At 46.4% G+C, this 25,521-nt stretch overlaps 1 protein-coding gene across 7 annotated transcripts in view; it reads left to right on the top strand.

Moving 5' to 3' along the window:
• SLC30A10 (solute carrier family 30 member 10) overlaps positions 1-21,213 on the top strand; it is a 35,444-nt gene extending 14,231 nt beyond the window's left edge. The window contains exons 1-5 of one of the 7 annotated variants that reach the window (XM_084979148.1): positions 4,450-4,583; positions 4,942-5,919; positions 6,564-6,641; positions 13,162-13,401; positions 16,119-21,213. In XM_084979148.1, coding sequence (XP_084835274.1) covers positions 5,265-5,919; positions 6,564-6,641; positions 13,162-13,401; positions 16,119-16,618 — 1,473 coding nt within the window. In that variant the 5' untranslated portion in view covers positions 4,450-4,583; positions 4,942-5,264 and the 3' untranslated portion in view covers positions 16,619-21,213. Of the gene's footprint in view, positions 1-4,449; positions 6,372-6,525; positions 6,642-7,275; positions 9,579-13,161; positions 13,402-16,118 lie in introns of those variants that run through there. The other 6 variants (XM_003357627.5, XR_014817329.1, XM_084979151.1 and 3 more) reach the window with 6 other exon arrangements.
• The last annotated feature ends 4,308 nt before the right edge of the window (positions 21,214-25,521 follow it).

Here is a 25,521-nt window from a genome sequence, read left to right as displayed (position 1 = left end):
GTTTGATGTTTCGTGGTAGGATTTGTGGTCTCACCAGTCCCTAGGCTAGCACATGGCCCGCTTTGAGGCAGGAACACTTGACCTTTGGTGAAACTATGGAGATGCTACCTGGCAGGCTGAGGGCACAGCTCGGAATTCATATTAGAGCTGCCTCCTTCTCCTGGGCTGCCACTCCTATGTGGATCATATTTCTGTCAATAGCCCACCTGAAGTGGTGTGGAACACTACCGAGCTTTTATCTTTTCCAAATCTTGTGACTTTATTATTAAAAAAAGAATAGTTATTTCAGGAGTTCCCATTATGGTTCAGTGGGTTACGATCCCAACTAGTATCCATGAGGATGTGGGTTTGATCCCTGGCCTCGCTCAGTGGGTTAAGGATCCTGTGGTGCTGGGGCTGTGGCATAGGCTTGGCAGCTGCAGCTCCAATTCAAACTCTAGCCTGGGAACTTTCATATGCTGCATGTGTGGCCCTAAAAAAAGCAAAAAAAAAAAAAGAAGAATAGTTATCATCGCAATTAAAGCATTTCTTAAATTTAGTGTATTCTAAAAATCTTTGAGGCAGGAGTTCCTGTTGTGGCGCAGCGGAAATGAATCCGACTAGGAATGATGAGGTTGTGGGTTTGCTGCCTGGCCCCTCTCAGTGGGTTAAGGATCTGGCATTGTGCTGCTTGGATCTGGTGCTGCTGTGGCTGTGGTGTAGGCCGGCAGCTGCAGCTCCTATTGAACCCCTAGCCTGGGAACCTCCATATGCCATGGGTACAGCCCTAAAAAGCAAAAAAAAAAAAAAAAAAAAAAAAATTGAGGCACAAAAATATCTTTGTGTTACAAAGTGTTACAAGTATACACATTTTACAAAATTCATGGATGTGAAACTGATTTGTACGCAAGAGTCCTCAGCTACCTGGAGAAGCAGTTTCCTTCTGGAAAGTCATCCTGTTGTCTGGTGCTCTGCATGTTCGGAGCTGAGCTAATGATGAGACAGCACCATCCTCTGATGATATGTTTACAATCTGGAGACAGGTGCAGTGGGGAAAAAGACTACCTCTTTTTTTTGGTCCTTTTGTTTTTTCAATGGCTGCACTCGCAGCATATGGAAGTTCCCAGGCTAGGGGTCTAATTGGAGCTGTAGCTGCCAGCCTACCCCAGAACCACAGCAATGCCAGATCCAAGCCAAGTCTGCAACCTACACCACAGCTCATGGCAACACCAGATCCTCAACCCACTGAGCGAGGCCAGGGATCGAACCCTCAACCTTATGGTTCCTAGTCAGATTCGTTAATCACTGAGCCATGATGAGAACTCCGTACCTCTTCTTTTGAGTAAGCGTATGGCTTTGGACATATATGCACTGTGGTAAATGGAATGTCTACCCAACAGGGACGTGCTGTCTAGCACAGGGAACTCTACCCAGTATTCTGAGATCATCCATGTGGGAAAAGAATCTGAAAGAGAATGGACGTGTGTCCATGTAGAACTGAATCACTTTGCTGTACAGCAGAAATGATCCCAACATTGTAAGTCAATTAAAAAAAATAGAATATGGCCTTGGACAAGATGTCCATTCTTTTCTCTGAAAGGAGGGCCATCTCTTGTCACGTTGAGCTAAAAAAAGAAAACAAAAATAGCTGCTTTTTCAATTTCTAAAAAAAAGAGAAAATAATGGGTTGCTAGTTTCTGGGTCAATGTAAACACAATGTAAAAAGAATTTTGAGGGTCATCATCTGACTGTCTAAATTGTAGCACATGCCATTCTGTTCCAGGAAAGAGTGAACTTCTAAGTCCTTTCATGTGTTTAGAATAAAAGAAGGATTACAGCTGCCAGCCTACACCACAGCCACAACACCACCAGATCCGAGCCACATCTGCAACCTACACCACAGCTCAGGGCAACGCTGGATCCTTAACCACTGAGCGAGGCCAGGGATTGAACCCGCATCCTCATGGATACTAGTTGGGTTCGTGACCACTGAGTCACGATGGGAATGCCAGCATCACCATTGTGTGCCCCGAGAAATCAAAAACTTCATGTGACTCACTTTATTGCTACATTTGCTTTATTGAGGTTGTCTGGAACCGAACCCACAATATCGCTGAACTCTGTCTGTACTTAAGGGGGCTGTCGTGCGGATGAAATGAGACAATGAGGCACTCGACTCAGGGCTGGGAAGAGAGTCAGAGCTCAATAAACAGAAGCTACGAAACCTCATGATTTATAGTAACCATAGATGCCATTTAAGTTTTGGACAATTAACTTAGATTATATACGTATAACCTATATGTGTGCATATATATACACACACACACCCGACTATATATATAATTATAGTTAGATATTAGTCAGAATGTTATCCTTCGGTATATTTGGTTGACACCCTGAGTCTTTCTTCAAGGCAGGAACTGGGCAGTACAGCTCGCACCCAGGCTTCCTCAGCCACTGGCTTTCTAGATCCATCACTGCCTTCCCCAGGGCTGTGATGTGGTTCTTATCTGCCTGGGTTAGGAGAACGGCTGGGCAACAGGCACAGGGGATCTCTTTCTGTTGCTCTCAGGTTTTCTTGTAGTTGTGAATAACCAAGAAAGGCAGCCAGCAGGGATTGTGTTCGTGCTGTCGCATGATCTCCAAAAGGCCCCTCTCTTATTGGGACTGTTTGGCTTGCTATCCATAGGTCCCAGGTCCCAGAGGTTTCATAGTCTGGGGCTCTGGCATGGCACCGCTCTTCTTCTCTTAGAGCGTGTTGTCTGAGGCTCCATACTAATTCTGTTACACATGTGCTTCATAATTAATACTAGTACCAATCAGTATTAGTAGATTATATACTAACATTCTGTATTAACACTCATCTACTAGCCTGGCTAATAGGTGCTCCTCTGGGCCACTTCCGTCTTACTCCCCTCCCCTAGTCTCTTCTTCCTCACCCCACACCTTCTTTTTCTTCCTGTCTTTTTTTTTTGTCTTTTTTTTTTAGGGCTGCGCCCACGGCATATGGAGCTTCCCAGGCTAGGGGATCAAATTGGAGCAGCAGCTGCCAGCCTACACCACAGCCACAGCCATGTGGGATCCAAGCCACATCTGCAACCTACGCCATGGTTCATGGCAATGCTGGATCCTTAACCCACTGAGTGAGGCCAGGGATTGAACCTGCATTCCCATGGATACTAGGTGAGTTCATTTCCACAGAGCCAAAGGGGGAACTTTTTTTTTTTTTTCCTAAATAAGTAAACAGCTGGAGTTCCTGCTGTGACACATGACAGTATTGGCAGCGTTTCTGCAGTGCTGGGTTGCAGGTTCGATCCCTGGCTCAGCACAGTGGGTTGAAGGCATTGTTGCCGCAGCTGTGGCCTAGGTCACAGGTGCGGCTCGGATCTGATCCCTGGCCTGGGAACTCCAAATGCCATGGGGCAGCCAAAAAAGAAAAAAAAAAAGCTGACATTTATTGAGTGCTTGCTGTGATGATCTGTATAATAAGAGCACTGTTATAATCACTTTACACCTACTAAGCCATTTAGCTCTCACAACCCTATGAGGGGGCACTAAAATATTATTACTTTTTCACAGTAGTGAAAACTGGCTCTGACGATTAGGACTGTGTGCAAACCCACGCAGCTTCAAAACTTTCAACAGCCTGTATCTCCTTGCTTTAAGTTCTTGGTCATTGTAATACGAATTCATAGAGGAGACGTTCAGTGATGGATTTCCTCAGGTTCTCAGTGTAGGACAGTCCCCTTCCTTCCTGGAGGTGGGCATGGAGTGCATAACAGGCTCTCTGAATTGGGGGGCTCCTCTGGTATAAGGGGGAGCCCTCAGATCCAGGAGGTTTTCGCCTGCTTGCTAAGGACCCTCAGGGGTTGTTGAAAGACAAGGTCAGGTTTTATGGGACTTGAATTAGAAGATTGTGCTAATGGCTTCTGTGGCTTTTTTGGAGTGAGGCATTTTTATTCATGTCCAAGCCAAAAGCAGATGTGTTTTTGCATTTTTTTTTTTTTTTTTTTTTTAGGAATGGTTAAAGTTCAGCGGTTGGGGATGGGGCAGCGATTAGCGAGGTCATCAGCCTTCACCCTTGGGTCTTTTTCAGAATGAGACAGGAGTGTAAATCTGAAACAAGCCAGTAAGGAAACCTGCAAGGGTCTCCTCACCTCCGTCCCCGAACTGACCATGGGCGAGCACCCCTCTTCAAGGGCCCACACGGGTCCTTGGTTTCTGCCGGAATCCCTGAGACGGGCCTCTTCTTGGTAACTTGGAACAGGGCTCCGTGTCAACAGAAAGGCTCTATTTGGACTAGGCCTGCATGTAGGTCAGTCACTGAACTCTGAGTATCCGGTCATGCTACCAGGGGCCCACGGGGTGAGCAGAGTATTTTCTCCAATGGAGAAGGAGTCAGGTGCACAGAGGAGGCCGCCCCTGGCTTGCGCCTACCACGGAGAAAGTGCGTTTCTGACCGCTGGGCGGGAGTGTCAGGCTCACACAAGTGGGACCTGCGCGCTCCTCCAGGGCTCCCTGGAAGGTGGCTTTGTGAGCGAAGCTTCCAAAAGGGGAGAGAGGTGATGCTGTACCCCGGAGGGGCGACGGAAGCAATGAAGGCTGTGAGCGAGAAGAAAGGATGAAATAGCGGGGGGGGGGGGGGGGGGGGGAGTGCGGCTGCTGAGGGTGGAATCAGCCCAAACTGCACGGATCGTGCGTGGGCCAGGAAGCGTTGGGAAGGGCAGGGTTGGTGCTCGGGGTTAAAGGGACTCTGTCATAAAACCCAGTGTGGGCAGGTACGCGAAGGCGTTCACGTCCGCCACGGCGAACACACCCCGCGGCAGTCAAGGTCCTTATCACTAAGAGTCCACAGTCACGGCCCGGGTGATCAGAGGGACCGGAGAAGCGGGGCGGTCGGGTGAACCCCTCCTCTGCTTAGGGGTGACGGGTGCCATCCAGGCACGCCCCCTCTTTCGGCAGCTCCATTCTCTGCTCGCTCCGGCCCTCGGGAAGACACACGCTGGCCGGTGGCCGCGTGCCAGACAAGTAAGGCCGGGCCGCGAGGGAGGGGCAGGGGCCCGGGAGGCGGCGAGAGGTCCCTGAGATACGGCCGCGCGGCCCCTCCTTTAGACTCTGGACGTGCGGGTACCCGGGCCACTCTGCCTCCGCCTCCGCCTCCGCCTTATAAGAAGCCCCAGCGCCCGCAGGCAGGGCGGCCGAGAGGCGGGACCAGGCCACCGCGGAGTCAAGGGCGCCGCGCCCCACCTGTCGCGGCGGCGCCGAGCCATCGGTCGCGCAGGGAGATGGGCCGCTACTCGGGCAAGACGTGCCGGCTGCTCTTCATGCTCGTGCTCACCGTCGCCTTCTTCGTGGCCGAGCTGGTGTCGGGCTACCTGGGCAACTCCATCGCGCTGCTGTCCGACTCTTTCAACATGCTGTCCGACCTGATCTCGCTGTGCGTGGGCCTGAGCGCCGGCTACATCGCGCGGCGCCCCCGCGGGGGCCTGGGCGCCACCTACGGCTACGGCCGCGCCGAGGTGGTGGGCGCGCTCAGCAACGCCGTCTTCCTCACCGCGCTCTGCTTCACCATCTTCGTGGAGGCCGTGCTGCGCCTGGCCCGGCCCGAGCGCATCGATGACCCGGAGCTGGTGCTCATCGTCGGCGCCCTGGGGCTGGCGGTCAACGTGCTGGGGCTGCTCATCTTCCAGGACTGCGCCGCCTGGTTCGCCGGCTGCGGCCGCCGCCGCCGCCGCCCACAGCTTCAGCAGCAGCAGCAGCAGCAGCAGCGGCCGGCCGGGGGCGGCATCCCCTGCGCTTTCGGGGATCCTCCGGGCGCCGAGGGCCGCTGGCCAGCCGCCGCCCCGCCGGCCCCCGGCCGAGACTCGGCCGTGACCCTCCGCGCGGCCTCGCTGGACAGGAAGGTCGAGAAGGGGGCGACCGTGTTCTCAAACGTAGCAGGTGCCTTTCGGTTGCATCCTCCGGTCCGCGTGGCCTTTCCCTCCGGCATACACTCCATTCCTCCTCGCCCCACGCCCTCTTTTTTGCTTGTCTGCTTTTTTTTTTTTTTTTTTAAATCGATTTTCTCTGCAATCCGGCTTTAAGTCTCTGCCGTTAACTGAACATATTACCCACGATTTTCCCCCCTTCTGGATCCTTCGGTCCCCTTTGCCTCTTTCCCCTCCCCCACCCCCTCTGCAAAGGAGTATTGATTTTCTGGGAAATCAGTTATTGCTATTGGGCAACAGAGAGCCCTCCCAACCCTCGCCTCTTCTTTAGATGCTACCTGAACTTTGTTTTTCTCCCTCCCCCTCCGCCTGTCTTTCCATCCCCTCGGGGGTTATTGGGTTTGGGGGTGGGTTCGAACCGCCTCTTTGTTTTAACTTGAATGGAAGTGTGAATGAAGTTCAAAGGTGAATCCCTAGGCTTTTCCAAGGCCACCTGTGCTGCTCTGGGCTGGGTGATTTGGAAGGGCGGGCGGGGGGGGGGGGGGGGGGTCTGATAAGCTAGTTGGAATTGAAAATAACGGAACTTGTTTTTGAGTCCCTTGGTTCTTTTTGTTTGTAGAACTTATACACAACACAAGGTTTCTTCTTTGAATGCAGGTGATTCCCTGAACACCCAGAATGAACCGGAAGAGATGATGAAAAAGGAGAAAAAGTCCGAAGCCCTGAATATCAGAGGTAGGATTGATTGGGGGCCGGGCTGAAATCCTTTGCAGTGTTACTTGTGGACTGGGCTGTGTGCTTCCTTTCTGTGTGCCTTGTCACAGGTGTGTTAGAAAGTAGGCCGTGACATGCCGAGACTATGACCTTGGTCTCTTGCCTAATCAGGGCATCGATTCTAAGGGAAACAGAGCTGCTAATGATTTATCCTTGCTCTGCTTAGGCTCTGCTCTTGCTGCCTGCTCCAGGGCCTCACGCATCCGTGGCATGCTGCTGCTTGACTTTGTCTGCTTGTGGATATTGCTAACATACAATGCAGCTGATTTGAATTGAATATCGTTTTGATAAAGGTTGGGAGAGAGTAGAGGGGCTGCCCTCTCAGGTTATGTCCTGAGGACCCTGCTGAATGACCCTGATTGTCCCCTTGTGGCTTCAGCCTGAAAGCTGCTCCTGGGTGGGGCTGAGGGCTCTCTTGACACTCCACCTCCAGGCCCACAGTGGGGGTTCTGGGGTGCCACGTGGAAAGCACATCACTAGCGCTCCTCCTGCCCTGTGCTCAGGGTCACAAGCCCAGGGTGAAGTTCAGCCCAGGGAGTTCAGGTGTGCCTTACTCACCAGACACCAACAGGTGCACCACATGTCCCCTTTCCAGCGCCTTGGGCACAGGTTTGCTTTCCAGCACAAGTTTGCTGCAGAAGGAATCCTGAGGGTCAGTCTCCAGTCTGATGGAAAATGTCAACAGAGATTATGCAAAGATCATTACCTCTGCGTGTTTGGGGAAGCCTGTCTCGTGACTTAGAGGGAAATAGTACAAAGAACAGCCAATGATGCCTTCATGTCTGAGACTCACATCTCCTCGACAAAGTGGTACCCAGAATGGGTTTGGAGGGAGAGTCAGGAAACAGCAGCAACACACGAGCTCCAAAAATTTGTAAATGAGTTAGCTTAAAAAATTTTAACTGCAACATGGGAATTCCTAAAAGGTGTGGTGGTGAGTCTTTTGGGGAAGAGACTCTCTGATGAAAACTCATAATTCTTTAATTTATCCTTCCTTTTTTTTTAGATTCAGCTTACATATACATCCATATACATATAATAGGTTTTTAAGATAGAGTTTTCCATCATAGCACTTTATCTTTTCAAAGCACATTCTGTTAATTTTTTGTTCTTTTTAAATTGAGAAGTAATTGGCGTATAGCATGTTAATTTCGGGTGTACAACATAATGATTTGATCTTTGTATATATAGTGAACCCATCACCACAATGTCTATTAGCATCCACTGTCATACATAGCTTTTTTTTTGCATGTAATGAGAACTTTTAAGATCTACTCTCTTGGCAACTTTGCAATATATGATTCAGTATTATCAATTATAGTTACCATGACATATGTTGCATTTCCATGTATTATTTCTCCTATAACTAGAAACTTGTACCTTTTGGCTCCATTCACCTGACCCCCCGCCCCCGGCCGCCCCCTCGTCAGCCACCAACCTGTTCTCTGTCTCCGTGAGCTTTTTTTTTTTTTAAGATTCACATACAAGTGAAATGATTGATTATTCCTTCTCTTCCATTACAGAGAAAGAGACCAGGTAGATAGAAAGAAGCAAAGAGTGAAGAGTAGGCCCCAGTAGATGTTGGGACCATGTTTGGAAAGTTGATCTTGCTAATTTTTATTTTCGTTTTCTTAAATTTATTTATTTTTTGCTTTTTGGGGCCACACCTGCGGCATATGGAAGTTCCCAGGCTGGGGGTCGAATCTGGGCTGCAGCTGCCGGCCTACACCACAGCCACAGTAAAGTGGGATCCCGGCCACGTCTGCCACCTACACCACAGCTCATGGCAACGCTGGATCCTTAACCCCCTGAGCGAGGCCAGGGATCGAACCCTCATCCTCATGGGTACCAGTCAGATTTGTTTCTGCTGTGCCATGACGGGAACTCTGATCTTGCTAATTTTTAGCCCACAGCTGCTGGAATCCCCCGGTAGAAAGACGTCACAGTGGAAAGGTGCCTTGGCCTACCTAGCTGAGCCTTGTGGTCCACAGGGACCCATGTACCTCTAGCTTCTGATGGAGGTAAACAATTCAGTGTCGGAATGATTGGGCTTTGGGTTCCAGCTGCCTGGGTTTGGGTCCCAGCTCTGCCACTTGAGAACAGTGTGACTGTGGGCAAGTTATTGAACCTCTCTAAGCCTCCGTGTCCCTCATCTTTAAAATGAGGAGACTCATAGTACCCTCTTCATGGGGTTGTTGTGAAAAGGGCTCAGGCACCTGGGAGGAAACCCAGCTACCATCTTTATGGCCTGCATGCTCGGGGCCAGACACCGTTCACGAATGGGTCGCTTTGCCCTTGTAACAGCTTTTTTTGTGAGGTGGGTCCTCTTGATCGTCTCGTGGTGAGTAGAATTGCTGGGCTCCAGCCTAGGGTGCTTCAGGACAGGGAAGCGCAGGGCCCTAGCGGTGACCGGCGCGAGCCTTTCCATATTTCTGGCCAAGGGGAAGGCTGGCCTTACCTTGGGTCCCGGGTCCTCATCTGGAAGCCACGACTCGGAGGAGGAGCACAGTGTCTTAAAGCTGGAAAGGCCCCAGGGAAACTGGACTCCCAGCCCTTCCCTCTAGATGAGAAAAAGGGACCAGCGGGTCTGGGGACTACCCAGCTCACCCGGCTAGCGGTGGAGACAGGACTGGTGTCCTGGGCTCCTCCTTCACATGTCTGGCGCTTTCTCTCAGGATACCCCGGTGCCCATGCAGGATGGCTGGCTTCTCAGTGCCCACAGACCGGTGAATGGCTACCTTTGGGACATTTTAGCCACGGCTTTAGAGAGCAGGACTGTGCCCCAGACCTTCAGGGAATAAATCGTTACGGGAATTCTTGTGAACAAAAATCATTTCTTCATTTTCCTTTACTGTTTCTTTCATGCCAATGGAATAAAAAAAAATGCCTTCTAACAAACACGTTCCAGAGTTCCCAGTGTGGCTCATCCTGTCCTCACACTTGAAGGACTCGCTGGTCCGGAGTGAACACTCCTTTCTGGATGTTTCTGTCCTTCTCTTCACCCCTTCCCTGGCTCACCTCGATCCCTCAACTGTCTCCCTGCCCCCCACCATTTAAGGCAACTTATCGAGGGGTGAGCAGGGCTTAGTCCGGCAGGTCTGGTTCAAGTCCTGGGCCAGGGATCACATCTGCATCCCCATGGATACTAGTCAGGTTTGTAACCTGCTGAGCCACAATGGGAATGCCTAATTTTTTTAAAAAATTTTGGCCAAGCCCAAGGTACACAGAAGTTCTCAGGCCAGGGATTGAACCTGCACTGGTTCAATTTTCCTGAGCCGCTGCAGGGACAACACCAGCTTCTTACCCTGCTGTGCCACCAGGGAGCTCCAGTTATCTATTTTATATATAATAGTGTGTATATATTAATCCCATTCTCCTAATTTATCCCTCCCCCCCCGTGGTTTCCTCTTATAACCATAAGTTTTACTTTGAAATCTGTGTATTTGTTTCTGTTTTATAAATAAGTTCTTTCGTATCATTTTTTTTTTTTTTTTTTTTTTGTCTTTCTAGGGCCGCACCTGCGGCATATGGAGGTTCCCAGGCTAGGGGTCGAATTGGAGCTACAGACACTGGCCTACACCACAGCCACAGCAACATCAGATCCAAGCTGTATCTGGAGAAGCCTTTCCTGAGATTTTCCTTCCCAGGGAATGATCTTCCCTCTAGAAGTTACTGACACACTTATCTCACAATCCTGCCAGTGGACTGTGGTCCCCAGAAGATAACGAGCATATTTGCACAGGAGGCCAGAAAACACACTGCAATAACCAATCTCAGGAATTTAGTGAAACGATGCCATAAGCAGTTTTTCAAACTAAAGATCACAGTAGTTTGGGTCATAAAATCAATTTAGTAGAGTAGGATCAGCATTTAGAAAATTAACTAGAATTGGAGTTCCTGTCGTGGCTCAGTGGAAACCAATCCAACTAGCATCCATGAGAACGCAGGTTCGATCCCTGGCCCCGCTTAGTGGGTTAAGGATCCTGTGTTTGCTGTGAGCTGTGGTGTAGGTCACAGATGTGCCTTGGATTCTGTGTTTGCTGTGAGTGGTGGTGTAGGTTGCAGACATGGCTCGGATCTGGCATTGCTGTGGCTGTGGTGTAGGCTAGCAGCTGCAGCTCTGATTTGACCCCTAGCCTGGGAACCTGCATATGCCTTGGGTTCTAGTACCTAAAAAAGACAAAAAAAAAAAAATAACTAGAATTAAATGAAATAGAATAGAAAACAGTAATAAATCATCTGTAAGGCCAAGTCTTGTTTTTTCGCAAAACCTGTGTTTCGGGGTATGTTTGTGCATGGGCTGGGATGCAAAATATGATTCTTACTGTGGATTATGTGAACAGTAAGTTTGAACACCCTTTCGTGTAATTCATGGGGGCTAAGAGTGAGATATTTTTCAGAAGTGGAAGCTGAAACTAGAATTTAGGACTTAGATAGGAGGCACAGTGGTTCTTTGGTCAGGCTAGCCAGACTTCTGTCCCCACTCAAACGCTTTCTAGCTGTGTGATCTTGGATAAGTTACCTAGTTACTCTGTGCCTCAGTTTCCTCATTTGTAAAATGAAGAGAGTAACCATCTCAGAAAGACCTTAAGAGGACTTACTGTGTAAATACATGCAGCGTATGCACATGCCATGCATACGTGCCCGGCGCCTATGTGTTGGCTTGCATTACAGTTAGGAGTATTAACTAAAAGACAGAGATTACTGAAAAAGAGTTCATGGAAAAAAAAACCCCAAAACAGACAATCTCAGGCAGTAAAAATGATGTTGAGTGTTGAGTACACATGGGTAATATTTAGCCTTCTTTTTTTTTTTTTTTTTTTTTGGCTGCACCTGTGGCACATGGAAGTTCCCAGAACTAGGATCAAATCTGAGCAGCAGCTGTGACCTACATCACACAGAGAACTGGGAATCCTTAACCCACTATACCACAGGGGGAACTCCAGGTCTTCATATTTGTATGCTGCCCTGGAAAAGCTTAAAGTTTGAGTTTTCAGTTCCTCCTGGACGAACAAGGTATAGAGACCAACTCTTGGGACTGTTTTGAGTTTCTCTTTGTGGTCGAGGTGGGACTGAGGCAGAAGGAGCTCCTCTGGGGGTGAGGTGGGCAGCAGGGGGCATGGAATTTGAAAAGGGGGCTATTTAATGTGTTTATTGAATCAGGATCCTAGTACCATAAACATTCAGTCAGAAGGAAATATGGGGATTCTTTTTATTCTTGTATTTTTTTGGGGAAAAGTTGCCATGAGTTATATTCAGTGTGTTTACAAAATGCCATTTTGCCTATGATGCTACTCAGAATCCTAAAACTGTTGCCAAGAGGAAAAATTAGCCTGTTCTAAGTGAGGCTATGTGAATTCTACCAGGTGAATCTGGGATATTTGGAGAAACAGATTTTAATCTATAGGCTTTCTTCTAGAGCGGTGCTTTGGCACCTTTTTTTTTTTTTGCGTTTGAATCACCTGGGGATCTTATTAAAATGCAGAATCAGATTCAACGGGTTAGAGGTGGGGCTTAAGATTCTGCATTTCTCACCGGCTTCTGGGTGATGCTGAAGCTGTCGTTTTGCCAACCATGCACTGACGAGCAAGATTCTGATGTTGCTTCCTGTGGGAAAAATACTTGGTGCTCATCATTTATAATCCTTCTGACGCATCTCCACCTCATTCACTAAATCCCAGTTTCATCTCCGTCTAACGAACAGCTGGACTCGGAGATCTACTTTGCTAGGATGACATGTTTTCTGTATCATAATCCAAACTTTCGATGTGGGTCCCATAGGTAAAGGCATCCACAGTTTTTGTGATTTTTATCTGTAGAATTTCAATGTCATTTTATTGTGACCAAGGGCTCTTTATTTAGTGGGAATGTTGCTGGAGTCACAGTTCCGGAGGACCTCTGAAACCAAATGCAACTTCAGTGACTACAGACTAAGCGAGAATAGGTAAAAGCATTTAGGGAGGAGGAAAATGGATCAAAATCTCCCATACATCTCCCATAAATCCAGGAAAATGGATCTACACCTCCTTTGTAGAGGGAAGACAAAGCATAAAAAGAACCACTCTTGGTTATCTCTTAGTTCCCTTTCTTCTCAAAAATGTCTGAAGCAGTTTAAAGCAGACACCTGTCTTGAAGAAAAAAACAAAACCAGTTGCACAGCGTCTGTTTTCCGGCTTGGTGCCCTTTGATGGGCAGTGGGTGGCAGCGATGTGGCACCATGAACGGGCACAGTCCCTCTTCAGACTCAGCGCAGAACCTTCCCAAGCTGTTCCAGGTTCTCCGGGTCCTGGGACGATGGTTTTGCTTTCTGAGAAGCAGTGGCCATTGCTTTTGCTGTTCCAGTCCAGCCTGCTGTTCTAACCAAAGAGACAACGGATAGCGATGGGTGTTAAAACACTTGGGAACCCAAGTCCCCCAGTGCCACGTGGCTCCCAAACCCGGGTCTGGGATTTATCCATTTTCCTATCTTTCTTCCCGACAGGGGTGCTTTTGCACGTGATGGGAGACGCACTGGGGTCAGTGGTTGTGGTGATCACAGCCATCATATTCTACGTGCTTCCCCTGAAACGGGAGGACCCGTGTAACTGGCAGTGCTACATCGACCCCAGCCTGACTGTCGTCATGGTCATCATCATTTTGTCCTCCGCCTTCCCGCTCATCAAGGAGACCGCTGCCATTCTGCTGCAGATGGTCCCTAAAGGTGTCAACATGGAGGAGCTGAGTAAGTCAGGCGACCCTGACCTGGAACTCTTGCCCACTTAATGTTCTTCAGGCCAAAGGGCCAGCACGCTTGAGAGCCGTGCTGGGTGTGTGTGTCCTGAGATACACTAAGCCCCAGGCAATGGAGATGTTCATCCAGCTTTCTGTTGCCTAGTAAGATGACTCACAGCTCCAGGAATGGAAGGTCCTTTATAGCCCATGGTTCTCTGACTCGACTGCCGATGTGCCGGGGTACCACCTATTCCTGAGCCATCTGTTTACCTGTTCACGTCAGGGTACCACCTATTCCTGAGCCATCTGTTTACCTGTTCACATCAGGGTACCACCTATTCCTGAGCCATCTGTTTACCTGTTCACATCAGAGATTTATTTTAGCTCAGATAAGGCCACTCTGCCCCGAACTTGATTTTTATTCCCCCTATTTTGAAAACACGAGTTGCTCATTTGTATTCTGGATCCTGCTTTCTAGTTAACTGACTTTTCTGGGCACGTAAGTCACCGTGTGTCTTAGTAACACAGGAAAGTGGACCGTGTTTGGGTTTTTCGGCCACGCCCATGGCATGTGAAAGTTCCCAGGCTAGGGATCGAACCCGAGCCACAGCAGTGACACCACCAGATCCTGAACGCTAGGCCTCCAGGGACCTGCATGGACCATGTGTAAATTCAGATGATTCATGACCTCATTCAGGAGGGAATCTGTTTGTTTGCTTTGCTCCAACAGAAGGTCAAACTCAAATTTATGTGTATCTGAGGATACAAATTTTAGAGACATTGTAAAATGTCTAAATGGGGCGCTCCGCATACTGGCGAGAAACCCAACATGCACCTTTATTCCTCGTGTTTCTAGATGGAGATGGGGTGTTTAAAAGAAGACAGTTTCTGTGCAGATTGGCTCTTTTTCTCTCCGTCATTGCTTCACCCGTGAGCTGGCAAATACAAACTAGAGCCCAGATCCCCTCTGCGGCTGAGAGTTGGGAGACGTGATTTCATGACCAGTAGCTGAAATGAGATTTGATGGATCTGAACGCCTTGCACGGCCATCACTAGGCTTTCTCCTCAGAGGCAGGATTTACTGCGGGACTGTCCTGCAGAGCCCATTTCTGCCCCGTGCTCTGGGCAGAGGAGGACAGAGGTGAAGGAGGCTCCAATATACAGCATTGTTTTCCTTCCAGGGACTAGTTTCCCTGTGGAAAAAACAAAATAAACATATACACCACAATCAGCGCTATATATGGGCTTATGCTGCCTGTTCACAGGCAATGTGAAAAGCAAATGTTGAAAAAATTAAATTGTGGAGTTCCTGTCGTGGCTCAGCAGAAACAAATCTGACTAGTATCCATGAGGACACAGGTTCGATCCCTGGCCTGGCTCAGTGGGTTAAGCATCCTGTGTTGCTGTGAGCTGAGATGTGTGAGCTGAAGTCACAGATGCGGCTTGGATCCGTTGTTGCTGTGGCTGTGGCGTAGGCCGGCAGCTGCAGCGCTGATTCAGCCTCCAGCCTGGGAACTTTCATATGCTGCAGGTGTGGCCCTAAAAAGCAAAAAAGAAAGAAAGAAAGAAAAATTAAATTGTAATAACAATAGTAACTGCTGTGGCTCTTATTCCATGCAAGGTAATATCGTTCCAAGTGCTTTCCTTATATTAACTCATAGGATTAAAATAATCATGATCACTATTGATCATTCCTAATTTATAGATGAAATTGAGGCACAGAGGGACTGAGCGAATTACCCACGGTCATGCACGTGGTAAATGACTAAATGGGGATTCAAGCTCTAGCTGGCTACACGTTGCTCATGATTACCATTCAATAGCATCTTTCTAAATACATACTTATTTTAGAAAGTATGGAAAATGGAGAAGAGCCTGAATAAGAATGCAGAAATCTCTCATAATCCTACCACCCAGCAATGACCACTCGTAATGTTTTTGTATCAGGTATTCCATAAAACAAAACGTTTGTTTTTTGCATGTATACACATTGATGTTAAAAAAAAAAAGGAAAAAAGATCGTGCCGTATATATAGTCTCACCATTTGCTTTTTTGCCCCCAAAATACCTTATTTACCTTTTCTCATATCCTTAAATATGCAACTTTTTTCACAGCTATATCATATTCTCTCACATAAGTGATTTAATGATTTCCTTATTGTTTCTTTTTTTTTCATTAATATAAAAGCATTGTCCAAACCATTCTTGTACATAAATATTTGGTTATTTATTTCCTTTCAATTATTAGAATTGCTAGTAAAGGTTTTGGATCCATATTGCCAAATTCTCTTGAAAAAAGGCATCCCTAGCTTCTATTTCCATCCAGTCCACCAGAGCTTCCAATCCCTTGTAAACTCAACAACCCTGGGCATTTTTTTTTTTTCCCTGCTTTTTGACCTATGGATGTTCCTGGGCCAAGGATCGAACACACACCATGGAAGTGACCCGAGCCGCAGCAGTGACAACGCGATGTCCTTAATCTGCACCGCAAGGGAACCTGCTGGAATTGCCTTTTAGGGGCTAACAATGCCTGATAGAGGAATTCAGAGAGCAGGGGGAGGGCTGTGGGACAGTGTGCCCATATAAGTCCAGCTACTTTTTCCTGTTATTCTTAGTAACTGCATCATTCCGGTGAGAATGCTTAAAGGGGCCATATCCGTCCCCTGGTGGCTCCGTGTTTCAGGTGAAGCCCTCACCTTGGGTATCGCTTGCTCTTCCCTGTTCTAGTGAGTAAACTGTCTGCGGTGCCTGGAATCAGCAGTGTTCACGAAGTCCACATCTGGGAACTTATAAGTGGGAAGATCATTGCCACTCTGCACATCAAGTGTCAGCAGGACAGGGGCGATCAGGATGCCACTAGAAAGATTCGAGAAATCTTCCACAACGTGGGAATCCACAGCGTGACCATCCAGTTGGAGAAGGTGGACCTGAAGGAGGCCCCGGAGCACAAGGACCTGCAGGTGCTCTGCAGCTCGCCCTGCATCTCCAAGGGCTGTGCCAAGCAGCTGTGCTGTCCCCCAGGGGCACTGCCACTGGCCCACGTCAACGGCTGCGCAGAGCACAACGGCGGTCCCCCACTGGACATGGTGCCCGTGGATGGCCTCGGTCGACGAGAAACAGCAGACGTGGCTGTTGAAGTACCTTTGGGAGGTTGTCTAAGTGGCTATGGACAAGCTCTTAGCAAAACTCAGGAGAACTCGCATTGCGTCAACAGCACGCATTTTTAATCTGGTGCCTGCACAAGTAAGACTGTAGAGATAAGGCACTTTGGAACCACTAGCCTGGCTTGTGGCACGAGCTTTGTGGGTTGTGGGCACCAATCAGCCCTGAGTGTGCAAGCTCCGTGTTCACTAAGGGGTTGGCTCTTGGGGGTGGTGGTTGATTGCTGTGTGGCTGAGAACCCTTCACACCATCCTGGGTGTTTCACGGCGCTCTCCAGCCCTTCCGTTTGAACACCTATTTTCTGAAGTACATGCACTAGGTCGCCCCATCAGGGACGTCGAAGGCCGTGGGACTCAATGGCTGTGGGCACAGGATTCACAGTAGTTTGTTTTTCAAATTGATTCGACCTTCTAGCTGACTCTCAGGTGAGGTCATACCAAGTACTCGGAACACCCTTCCGAACCATGATAGAATAGCTCGAACTGTAATTCTTTCTAGCAGACTTCTTTTCCATTCTGCTAGAAGATCACAAAAAAGGAAAGTTAGGTGGTCCTGCAGAAAATTTTTTTCTTTGACTCATTTTTGAATAAATGTAAAGTGCATACCTGGTAAAGTGGAACGCATTCTCTGAACATTAGAGGAAGTCGAGCTTGTTGGGGGTGGGGAAAGGCAGGAACAAAATGCATGCTGACCATGTCTTCATTGGGGGGGTTAGAGAGAAAAGCGCTCTCTGCTGTGAACTGAACTACAGTGATAGGATGTTTCAAATGTTTAAATATAGAAGATGGTTTTTTGTTTGTTTGTTTTTGTTTTAACCCCTTGGAAGCATGGGAACATTTCTACTTCTTAACGTGTGACACGGTCCTCTTTGAGAGTCGGTCCAGTTGGGATGGTTTTCATTTCTTGCTTATTAATGATTTGCCTACCTGCCTAAATTTCCGAGTCTTCTTTTATATGATCACATTCATCTATGCAGCATTTACCAGGAGTAAATGAGTATTCCTGGGATAGAAAAACATATGGCATTGAAGATGCGTTCTTGCCAAAAAAAAAAAAAAAAGAAGAAGCAGCAGCTAGATTGACTTGCTTTTAGACAGCTTTTAAGTATTGATTATCGTTGCCAACTGGTAATTTGATGGAAAAGTAGATATCCAAGGGAGAAATGAGAATTAATTACATTGCTGCCTTGAATGTGCTTTGAGGAGCTTACACTTTCATATCTCTGACTCATATTGCCAAATTCAAATAAATGTATTAGAATCTGATTTGGTTCCATAACTGACCTGTATTAGTATTGGAGAAACATCGGTATTTAACGTGTTTCGGCAGCCGTAGTTAAACCAGAACAGTCTCCAAATGGGAAGTGCCTTTCTAAAGAGCTAGATTCTTTGATAGATTGCAAATGGTCTGAAAATGACAATCTCTGAGGCGCTAAGCATGGAATCCTGTTTAGCATTTGTACAGGACTCCTCAGAAATGTGGCCCCGGGAACAGCAAAACACCCACGCTTTTCAGCACAAACTCCATTTAAGACACCATGTCTTGGTTTTCCGTTGTAAGGCTGAAATAAGGAAGCAGCTGTGATCAGTAGGATGGGCAGTTTTTTTATTCTTTGAAAATGTATTCTCTGGGTTTAAATTGGCTGTGAATTAGGTAAATAGGAAAATGCCTGAATATGTTTTATCCCTAGGAGTTTATTGAGCATATATACTCAGTATTTTATAGTATATGATATCGTGTGTATATACTTAATAGCTAAAAACAGGGGTAAATAGAAGACATTTTAGTTTTTATTTTTGATATTAAAAGTATGACATGTACCCACACAAAACAGAGGATTCTCTATGAAACTCATCACAGTGATACGTGGACCAAATTCTCTCATGTAATTGTTGGTTGAGATGCATTGATTGGAGCCAAAGGAGAAATCTCTTTCTTCCAGATTTGAAGGTCTAATTTGATTTCAAATCACTCTGCTTTTATGAAAAGGGAAAAAAAATACAATTTTACAGTTTTAGTGCCACTGGCTAAAGGAATGCATATTACTTTGCGTTCAAATAAGGTGCTTTCATTAATCTCTAAAGTATTTTTTCTGGCAAGTAAAAGGCCCTTAATTCCAGTATAATTAAATCTAACCTCACAAAGTTATCTTGATGGACATTTATGAACATACCAGATTATGAAGTATAGTCAATGTGAAAGAATATCTTTTGAAGGTAGTTTGGCCCTGTGTGTTTAATAATGTCCAAACAAGCTAATTAAGTGCAATATTTTTGTTTCGGGTTAGGTGCTGGCATCTGCCGTCTCCGGCACCATGATGCCTGCTGTATGGTATTTTCGCTTGGGTTTTACTCTCCCTTCAGTTGTTCTGCATTTCAATTCTCCCAAGGAAAGGCAAGGATTGTCTTTTTCCCTTTGAAGCAGCCCTGTGATGTGGCAGTGGTGCCTGATGGACAGCGAGTTTAAACAACACTGCCTTTTTTGTTGAGATTGGAAACGTACTCAGTTTAGCATTCCTGTGTGCTTAGGTTCCTTCTAGAAAATTCTCTCTCTTTTTTCTAAGAACTGAAAACAATTTTTTAAAAGTCTGGGCGATCCTCCATGTGGAGGGGCAGGATCGGGCACACAGAGGGCAGCCCTTACTATCACCTGTTTCTGTGCCAAGAGTCCTTTCTGCTCTCTTTCAACACCAACTATAGGAAATACTGTGTCCGCTTTTACTTTCCAACTTCCAACTCTGCTTTTGAAAATAGAAGGTACTTTCCCCCCCATGATATTTGGCCATTGCGAATATCCACAGGGCTATCCGTCTCCATTGCTGACCAAAAAAAATCATCCTTTCAAGTTTTTGATAAACCATCAATAATAACGGGAGACACTGAGGAAGAATTTGGAAGAGTCTCCATATTAGTTGTCTTCTCTTTTTTCTTTTTTGACCACTAGCGGGCCAAACCCTAGACGGGGTCAGTCAGGAGCTTGCGAAGTACTGTCAGGATGGGTGCTTTGAACATCAAAAAACCACTGGGGTAGATTTTGGATTATAATAAGGCAGCTGCCTTTTGAGGTAGCAAGAGCGTTTGTTATGCTCTTTCAGTCTCAGGCGTTATTTACATACTGGGCTGCATAACTCCTTGTGGTGTGGGGCTGTCCTGCTCATTGTAGGTTTTTAGGAGCACCCTTTGGCCTCGACCTGCTAGATGCCCAGCAGCATCCCCCCAAGGTGTGACATTGTCACAGGTCCCCTGAGGAGCAGAATAGCTCCTAGTTCTGAGCCACTGACTTAATCTGAGAGTACTCGGGGTGTTGTTGACGAAAGCCTTTCCAGGGCCCAATACTCCTTTTAATATAACCAACCAAATTTGCTCTTTAAAAAAATACGTTTAAAGGTGGTGTCAAACTATTTACAAAGAATACTGTCATCTTTACATAGGAACTTGGACATTTAAAGAAAAACGTAATTGGGAAAAAATAAGGCCCTTACAAACCAGATTATGCAGATCAGTCATGTAACAGCGAATGCAACCAAAAAAACAATGCATTTGTTCTTACTATTCTGTGACCCTCTTCAACTCATAAATAGCCTCAGTTTGATGAATCCACTGCTAAATGAGAAAGGGTTACATCAGCACAATCGATTCTTTGAGTTAAGGAGTTTAATTTTCTACTGATTTGGAACTTGATCGTATTTCTTGTTATTGGTTTCTGAAAAGCAGCTCATCTTAGTGCTAATAACTTCAGATATTAAAAAAAATTCTGTCTTGTTTATGTTTAACCCAATCCTTTGCCAAATTATATTCATTTCTTTTTCCAAGAGGACAAAATACAGTTCTTGCTCTTAAATTATCCCTTGTTTAATGTATCTTCACACTCTTGCAATTAAAGTCTGCAAAGAAAGACTGGTTTCAAAAAAATAAGGAAAGATGACTAATTGGGGTTTCTAGTGTGGACTGAGCAAGGCTACTTATTGTATACGCCTGTTGTTCCCTTGATAAACTGTCACCTATTCATGCTTCTGTGTGTATTTGCACATGTTTCGCCGCAAGAATAAAGCAGGAATGAAGTTAGGGGTTCAGGAAACTAGCTGCTCAAATGGAACTCACATCAGACCCTAGTCCTCCTGTAATCTAAATGTCCTCATGAATTTGGGGTTTGGCTCATGAAAATATGTTTGTTTTTTTCTAGAGCTTTTCTTTTCAGGTGTTTCATTCTGGACTTTCTGTTTACATGGAACTTTCTTGAATATTGCTAGTTGGGTCAGTGGTTTCCTCCTGGTCCAAGGCCAAGCCAGAGACACTGAACCTGCTCCGAATTCTAATGGCAAGAATCTGGAAAGGACAATGATTTTCGAGGGAGCGTGACCCCTTCCCAGAGGTCTGAAATGATGTTACAGTACCGTGGAGTTTTGTTGCTTGAAGCCTTCCTTCTGTCGTCACAGGCGATTTTGCCAAAGTATAATTGTCACATTCGGGGGAATTCTTAAAACGCTAAGATACGAAGTTCCAATAATTCATTCCTAATTGCATGTGGGTTCCCCCCGTCGATGTGTGCATGGATGCATATGGCTGTGAAGTGAAAGATGTTCAATGGTGCTGTCAATAAAAAGTTTTTAAACGGAAGATCCGAGATATGCTGGTGAAAATTAAACTGATCACTCAAAGTAGCTGAGCGTGTTTTGCCTTTGTTGCCTGCTTTCGTCAGTTTAATCGCTCAGGATTTTAATAATTTGGGCCGCGTTCTCTGTCTCCATTTTGCTGCTCTTCCTCATACCCCTCTGCCAGTCTCCACTCTTGGCAGAAATGTCACCGATTGTCCTGGCTATCCCCTGCCTACCATGATCTGGACTGACCAGGTTTTCTAGAGGGCTCTCTTTGGCCCTGGGTTTGTGTAGGAGGAAGGCTCTAGGGATGGAGGGAGTGGAGAGAAGCCAGGCTCTTTTTGGGTTTTTGTTTCTTTTCCATTACGATTTATTCGAAGATACTGAATATAGTTCCCTATGCCATAGAGTAGGACCTTGTCCATCCATTCTGTTAGACAAGGCTTTTTTTTTTTTTTTTTTTTTGCTTTTTAGGGTCAAACCTACTGGCATATGGAAGTTCCCAGGCTAGGGGTCAAATTGGAGCTGCAGCTGCCGGCCTATACCACAGCCCATGGCACCGCCAGATCCTTAACCCACTGAGCGAGGCCAGGGGTTAAACCTGCATCCTTGCAGAGACTTGTCAGGTTCTTAACCTGCTGAGCCACAGTGGGAACTCCTTAATCTTCTTTTTAAATGCATTTTTTTTTTTTCTTTTTAGGGCTGCATCTGTGGCATATGGAAGCTCCTGGGCTAGGGGTTGAATCAGAGCTGCAATTGCAGGCCTACACCACAGCCACAGCAACACTGGATCCGAGCTGCATCTGCAACCTACGCTGCAGCAACCTGGATCCTTAACTCTCTGAGCACTGCCAGGGATTGAACATGCGTCCTTCACAGACACTAGTCAGGTTCTTGACCTGCTGAGCCACAATGGGAACTCCTGCAATAATTTTTAATTTAATTTACAATTTAATTTACATTTAATTTACAATGTTACATTCGTTTCATTGTATACAGCAAAGTGATTCAGTTTTACATGTGCATATATATCTATTCTTTTTCAGATTGCTTTCCTGTATAAGTTTTTATAAGAGATTGAATATAGTTCCCAGGGCAATGCAGTAAATCCTTGGTGTTTATCAATTTTATATATGGTAGTATCTGTTAATTCCATACTCCTAATTTATCCCTCCCCTTCCCCTTTGGGAATCCTAAGTTTGTTTCTTCTCCCTGTGTATCCATTTCTGTTTTGTAAATAAGTTCATTTGTATGATTTTTTTAGATTCCACATATAAATGATATCATATAATAATTGTCTTTGTCTGACTTCACTTAGTATGATAACCTCTAGGTCCATCCATGTTGCTGCAAATGGCATGATTTTATTCTTTTTTATGGCTGAGTAGTATTCTGTTGTATATATGTGCCCCATCTTCTTTACCCATTCATAGGTCAGGGGACATTTAGGCTGTTTCCATGTCTTGGTGGGACTTTAAAGACAGCTTCCCATAGCCCGGATGGCCGGGGCATGGAGAGCTTGTGCTGGATGTGTTCTGATGCTCCAGTGTGCATGTTCAAAGCCCTGGTTAGCACCTGTAAGAGGAGAGGGTTATATAACATTTCATGACATCAGTCTCCTTTAGCACTTAAGAGTCTGCGGTAGGGAGCAGAGCTTAGAGTCCTTAGTACTCTAGGGCTTAAGCTACAGAATCTCTGACTACTCTGTTTAAAAGAGAACCCTGTCTCAGAGTTCCCATCTTGGCTCAGCGGAAATGAATCCGAGTAGTATCCATGAGGATGCAGGTTCGATCCCTGACCTCGCTCAGTGGGTTAAGGGTCCAGCATTGCCATGAGCTGTGGTGTAGGTTGCAGATGTGGCTCAGATCCCGAGTTGCTGTGGCTCTGGTGCAGGCTGGCGGCTACAGCTCCAATTTGACTCCTAGCCTGGGAACCTCCATATGATGCGGGTGCAGCCTTAAAAAAAGGCAAACAAACAAACAAACAAACAAAAGGAATGAACCCTGTCTCGCTCTGTGTCTCACCCTGGCTGATGTTTCTTCACAGCACTGTCACTTGGTAACATCATATGACCCATTTGTTCATTTCCTGTCTCTCCAGCTAGAATAAGGCTTTGTACCATCTCCACTGGGTTCTTCGGCCTCTATCACAGTGTTTGGAATAGTGCCACAGTATCTGGCAGATGCGTGAATAAATGAATGAATGAGTGAATGAGTGAATGAGTAGGTTACTGGCTGGAGGCTTTGGACAAATCCTGTACCTTCACTGCACTTCAGTTTTCTAATCTATAGAGGTGGTTAATGATGAAAGCCTGTGTTACCTGCCTTGCGGGGTTGTTGTCAGAACCCTAGGAGATCAGACAGGTGACAGAAGAGTGAAATGTCAATGGATTTTGTTCTCTTAGGCTTTCCGTCCGGGGTTCACACGCTTCCTGTTCTTAGCCTGTCTCCTCTCATCTCTGTAATCCCGTTTTGTTTGTTAAACACCACTGAAAGCTAGATGATGCTAAACACGGTGCAGTCGACATGGGTGGGAGTGGAGAGGGGAGAAGGGACCTGGGCAGTGGCACCCAAGACCTCCCCTTGAAACCGGCCTTGGAGTAGGTCCGTGGGTGGACCGAGGTGGAAAGGATAACGCCGCTGGAGAGCGGAGATTTCATCCTCTGGGCGGCTGACCCGGAGCTTCTGCAGGAGGCAGGTAGAAGGGGTGGAGGGGGCAGGCTGGGCAATGCCAGGAACAGCTGGGGGGACACGTTCCCACCAGCCTCTACGCTGTTCTGCGTTCACTGTTCGGAGGACCTGCCGGTCATCTCTGGTCCTGCCCACGACCTTGACCTCCTGAGCTGTGGCTAAGGACTCACTGGGCGTGTCCTCCAGGAGGCTGCAGACACTCGAAATTCACCGGGAGTTGATCCTGATAAGGAAACCAGTGTTCCATGGAGTTCCCACTGTGGCTCTGGAAACGAATCTGACTGGTAACCATGAGGACGCAGGTTCAATCCCTGGCCTTGCTCAGTGGGTTAAGGATCCAACGTTGCCATGAACTGTGGTGTAGGTATAAAATGCGGCTCAGATTTGGTGTTGTTGTGGCTCCGGCATAGACTGGCAACTGCAGCTCCGATTTGACCCCTAACCTGGGAACCGCCATATGTGGCAATTGCAGCCCTAAAAAGAAAAAAAATAAAAAGACAAAAAAATAAAATCAGCATTCTGTGGTGGTGATCTTCTGTTGGTTTCAGTGGAAGCATTCTGGCCACATTCCCTCCCTGCTCCTCCTGCCAAACCAGCTGGACACTTGGCACCACATTTAATGCTAACTTCATTCTCATCCGGTGTCTAACTAGTCTTCACTCTCGATTCATGTTCTCTTCAAAGGACTCTTTTTTAAAAAATTTTTTGAAGTATAGTTGGTTCACAATGTTGTGTTAATTTCTGCTATATAGCAAAGTGATTCAGTTATACATACATATATATATATGTGTGTATATATATATATATATATATATATATATATTCTTTTTTTTTTGTATTTTTTTTGGGGTCCACCCTTGCAGAATGTGAAAGTTCCTGAGCCAAGTATTGAATCCGTGCCACAGCAGTGACCCAAACCCATGCAGTGACAATGCTGGATCCTTAACCTACTGTGCCACAAGGAAACTCCTTATATTCTTTTCTATTATGGTTTATTACAGGGTATTGAATAAAGTTCCTTGTATTATACAGTAGGACCTCGTTGTTTATCCATCTTATATGTAATAGTTTGCTTCTGCTAATCCCAAACTACCAATCCATTACTCCCTCCCACCCCCTTGGCAACCATGAGTCTGTTCTCTGTGTCTGAGTCTTGTTTCTGTTTCATAGATAGGTACTTTTGTGTCATATTTTAGATTCCACCTCTGTTATCATATGGTATTTGTCTTTTTTCTGATTTACTTCACTTAGTACGATAATCTCTAGGTCCATCCATGTTCCTGCAAATGGCATTATTTCATTCTTTTTTATGGCTGAGTAGTATTCCATTGTGTATATATATCACATCTTTATCCAGTCATCTGTCGATGGACATTTAGGTTGTTTCCATGTCTTGGCTGTTGTGAATAGTGCTGCAATGAACATAGGGGTGCATGTATCTTTTTGAATTACAGTTTTGTCTGGATCCATGCCCAGAAGTGATATTGTTGAATCATATGGCAATGCTAGTTTTAGTTTTTTGGGAACCTCCGTACTGTTTGTTGTCCATAGTGGTTGCACCAACTTACGTTCCCACCAACAGTGCATTCAAAGAACTCCTGATGTCAGCCCCTCCTTTTCTTCTTCTTTCTTTCTTTGTTTCTAATGGTTGCACCTGTGGCACATGGTGGTTCCCAGGCTAGGG

The sequence above is a fragment of the Sus scrofa genome, chromosome 10 (assembly GCF_054392235.1).
Source record: "Sus scrofa isolate SSC_HxYL_T2T_F1_AM1 chromosome 10, Sscrofa_HxYL_maternal_Yorkshire_Landrace_v2.0, whole genome shotgun sequence".
NCBI lineage: Eukaryota > Metazoa > Chordata > Mammalia > Artiodactyla > Suidae > Sus > Sus scrofa.
This window is presented reverse-complemented; position numbering and strand designations above follow the sequence as displayed.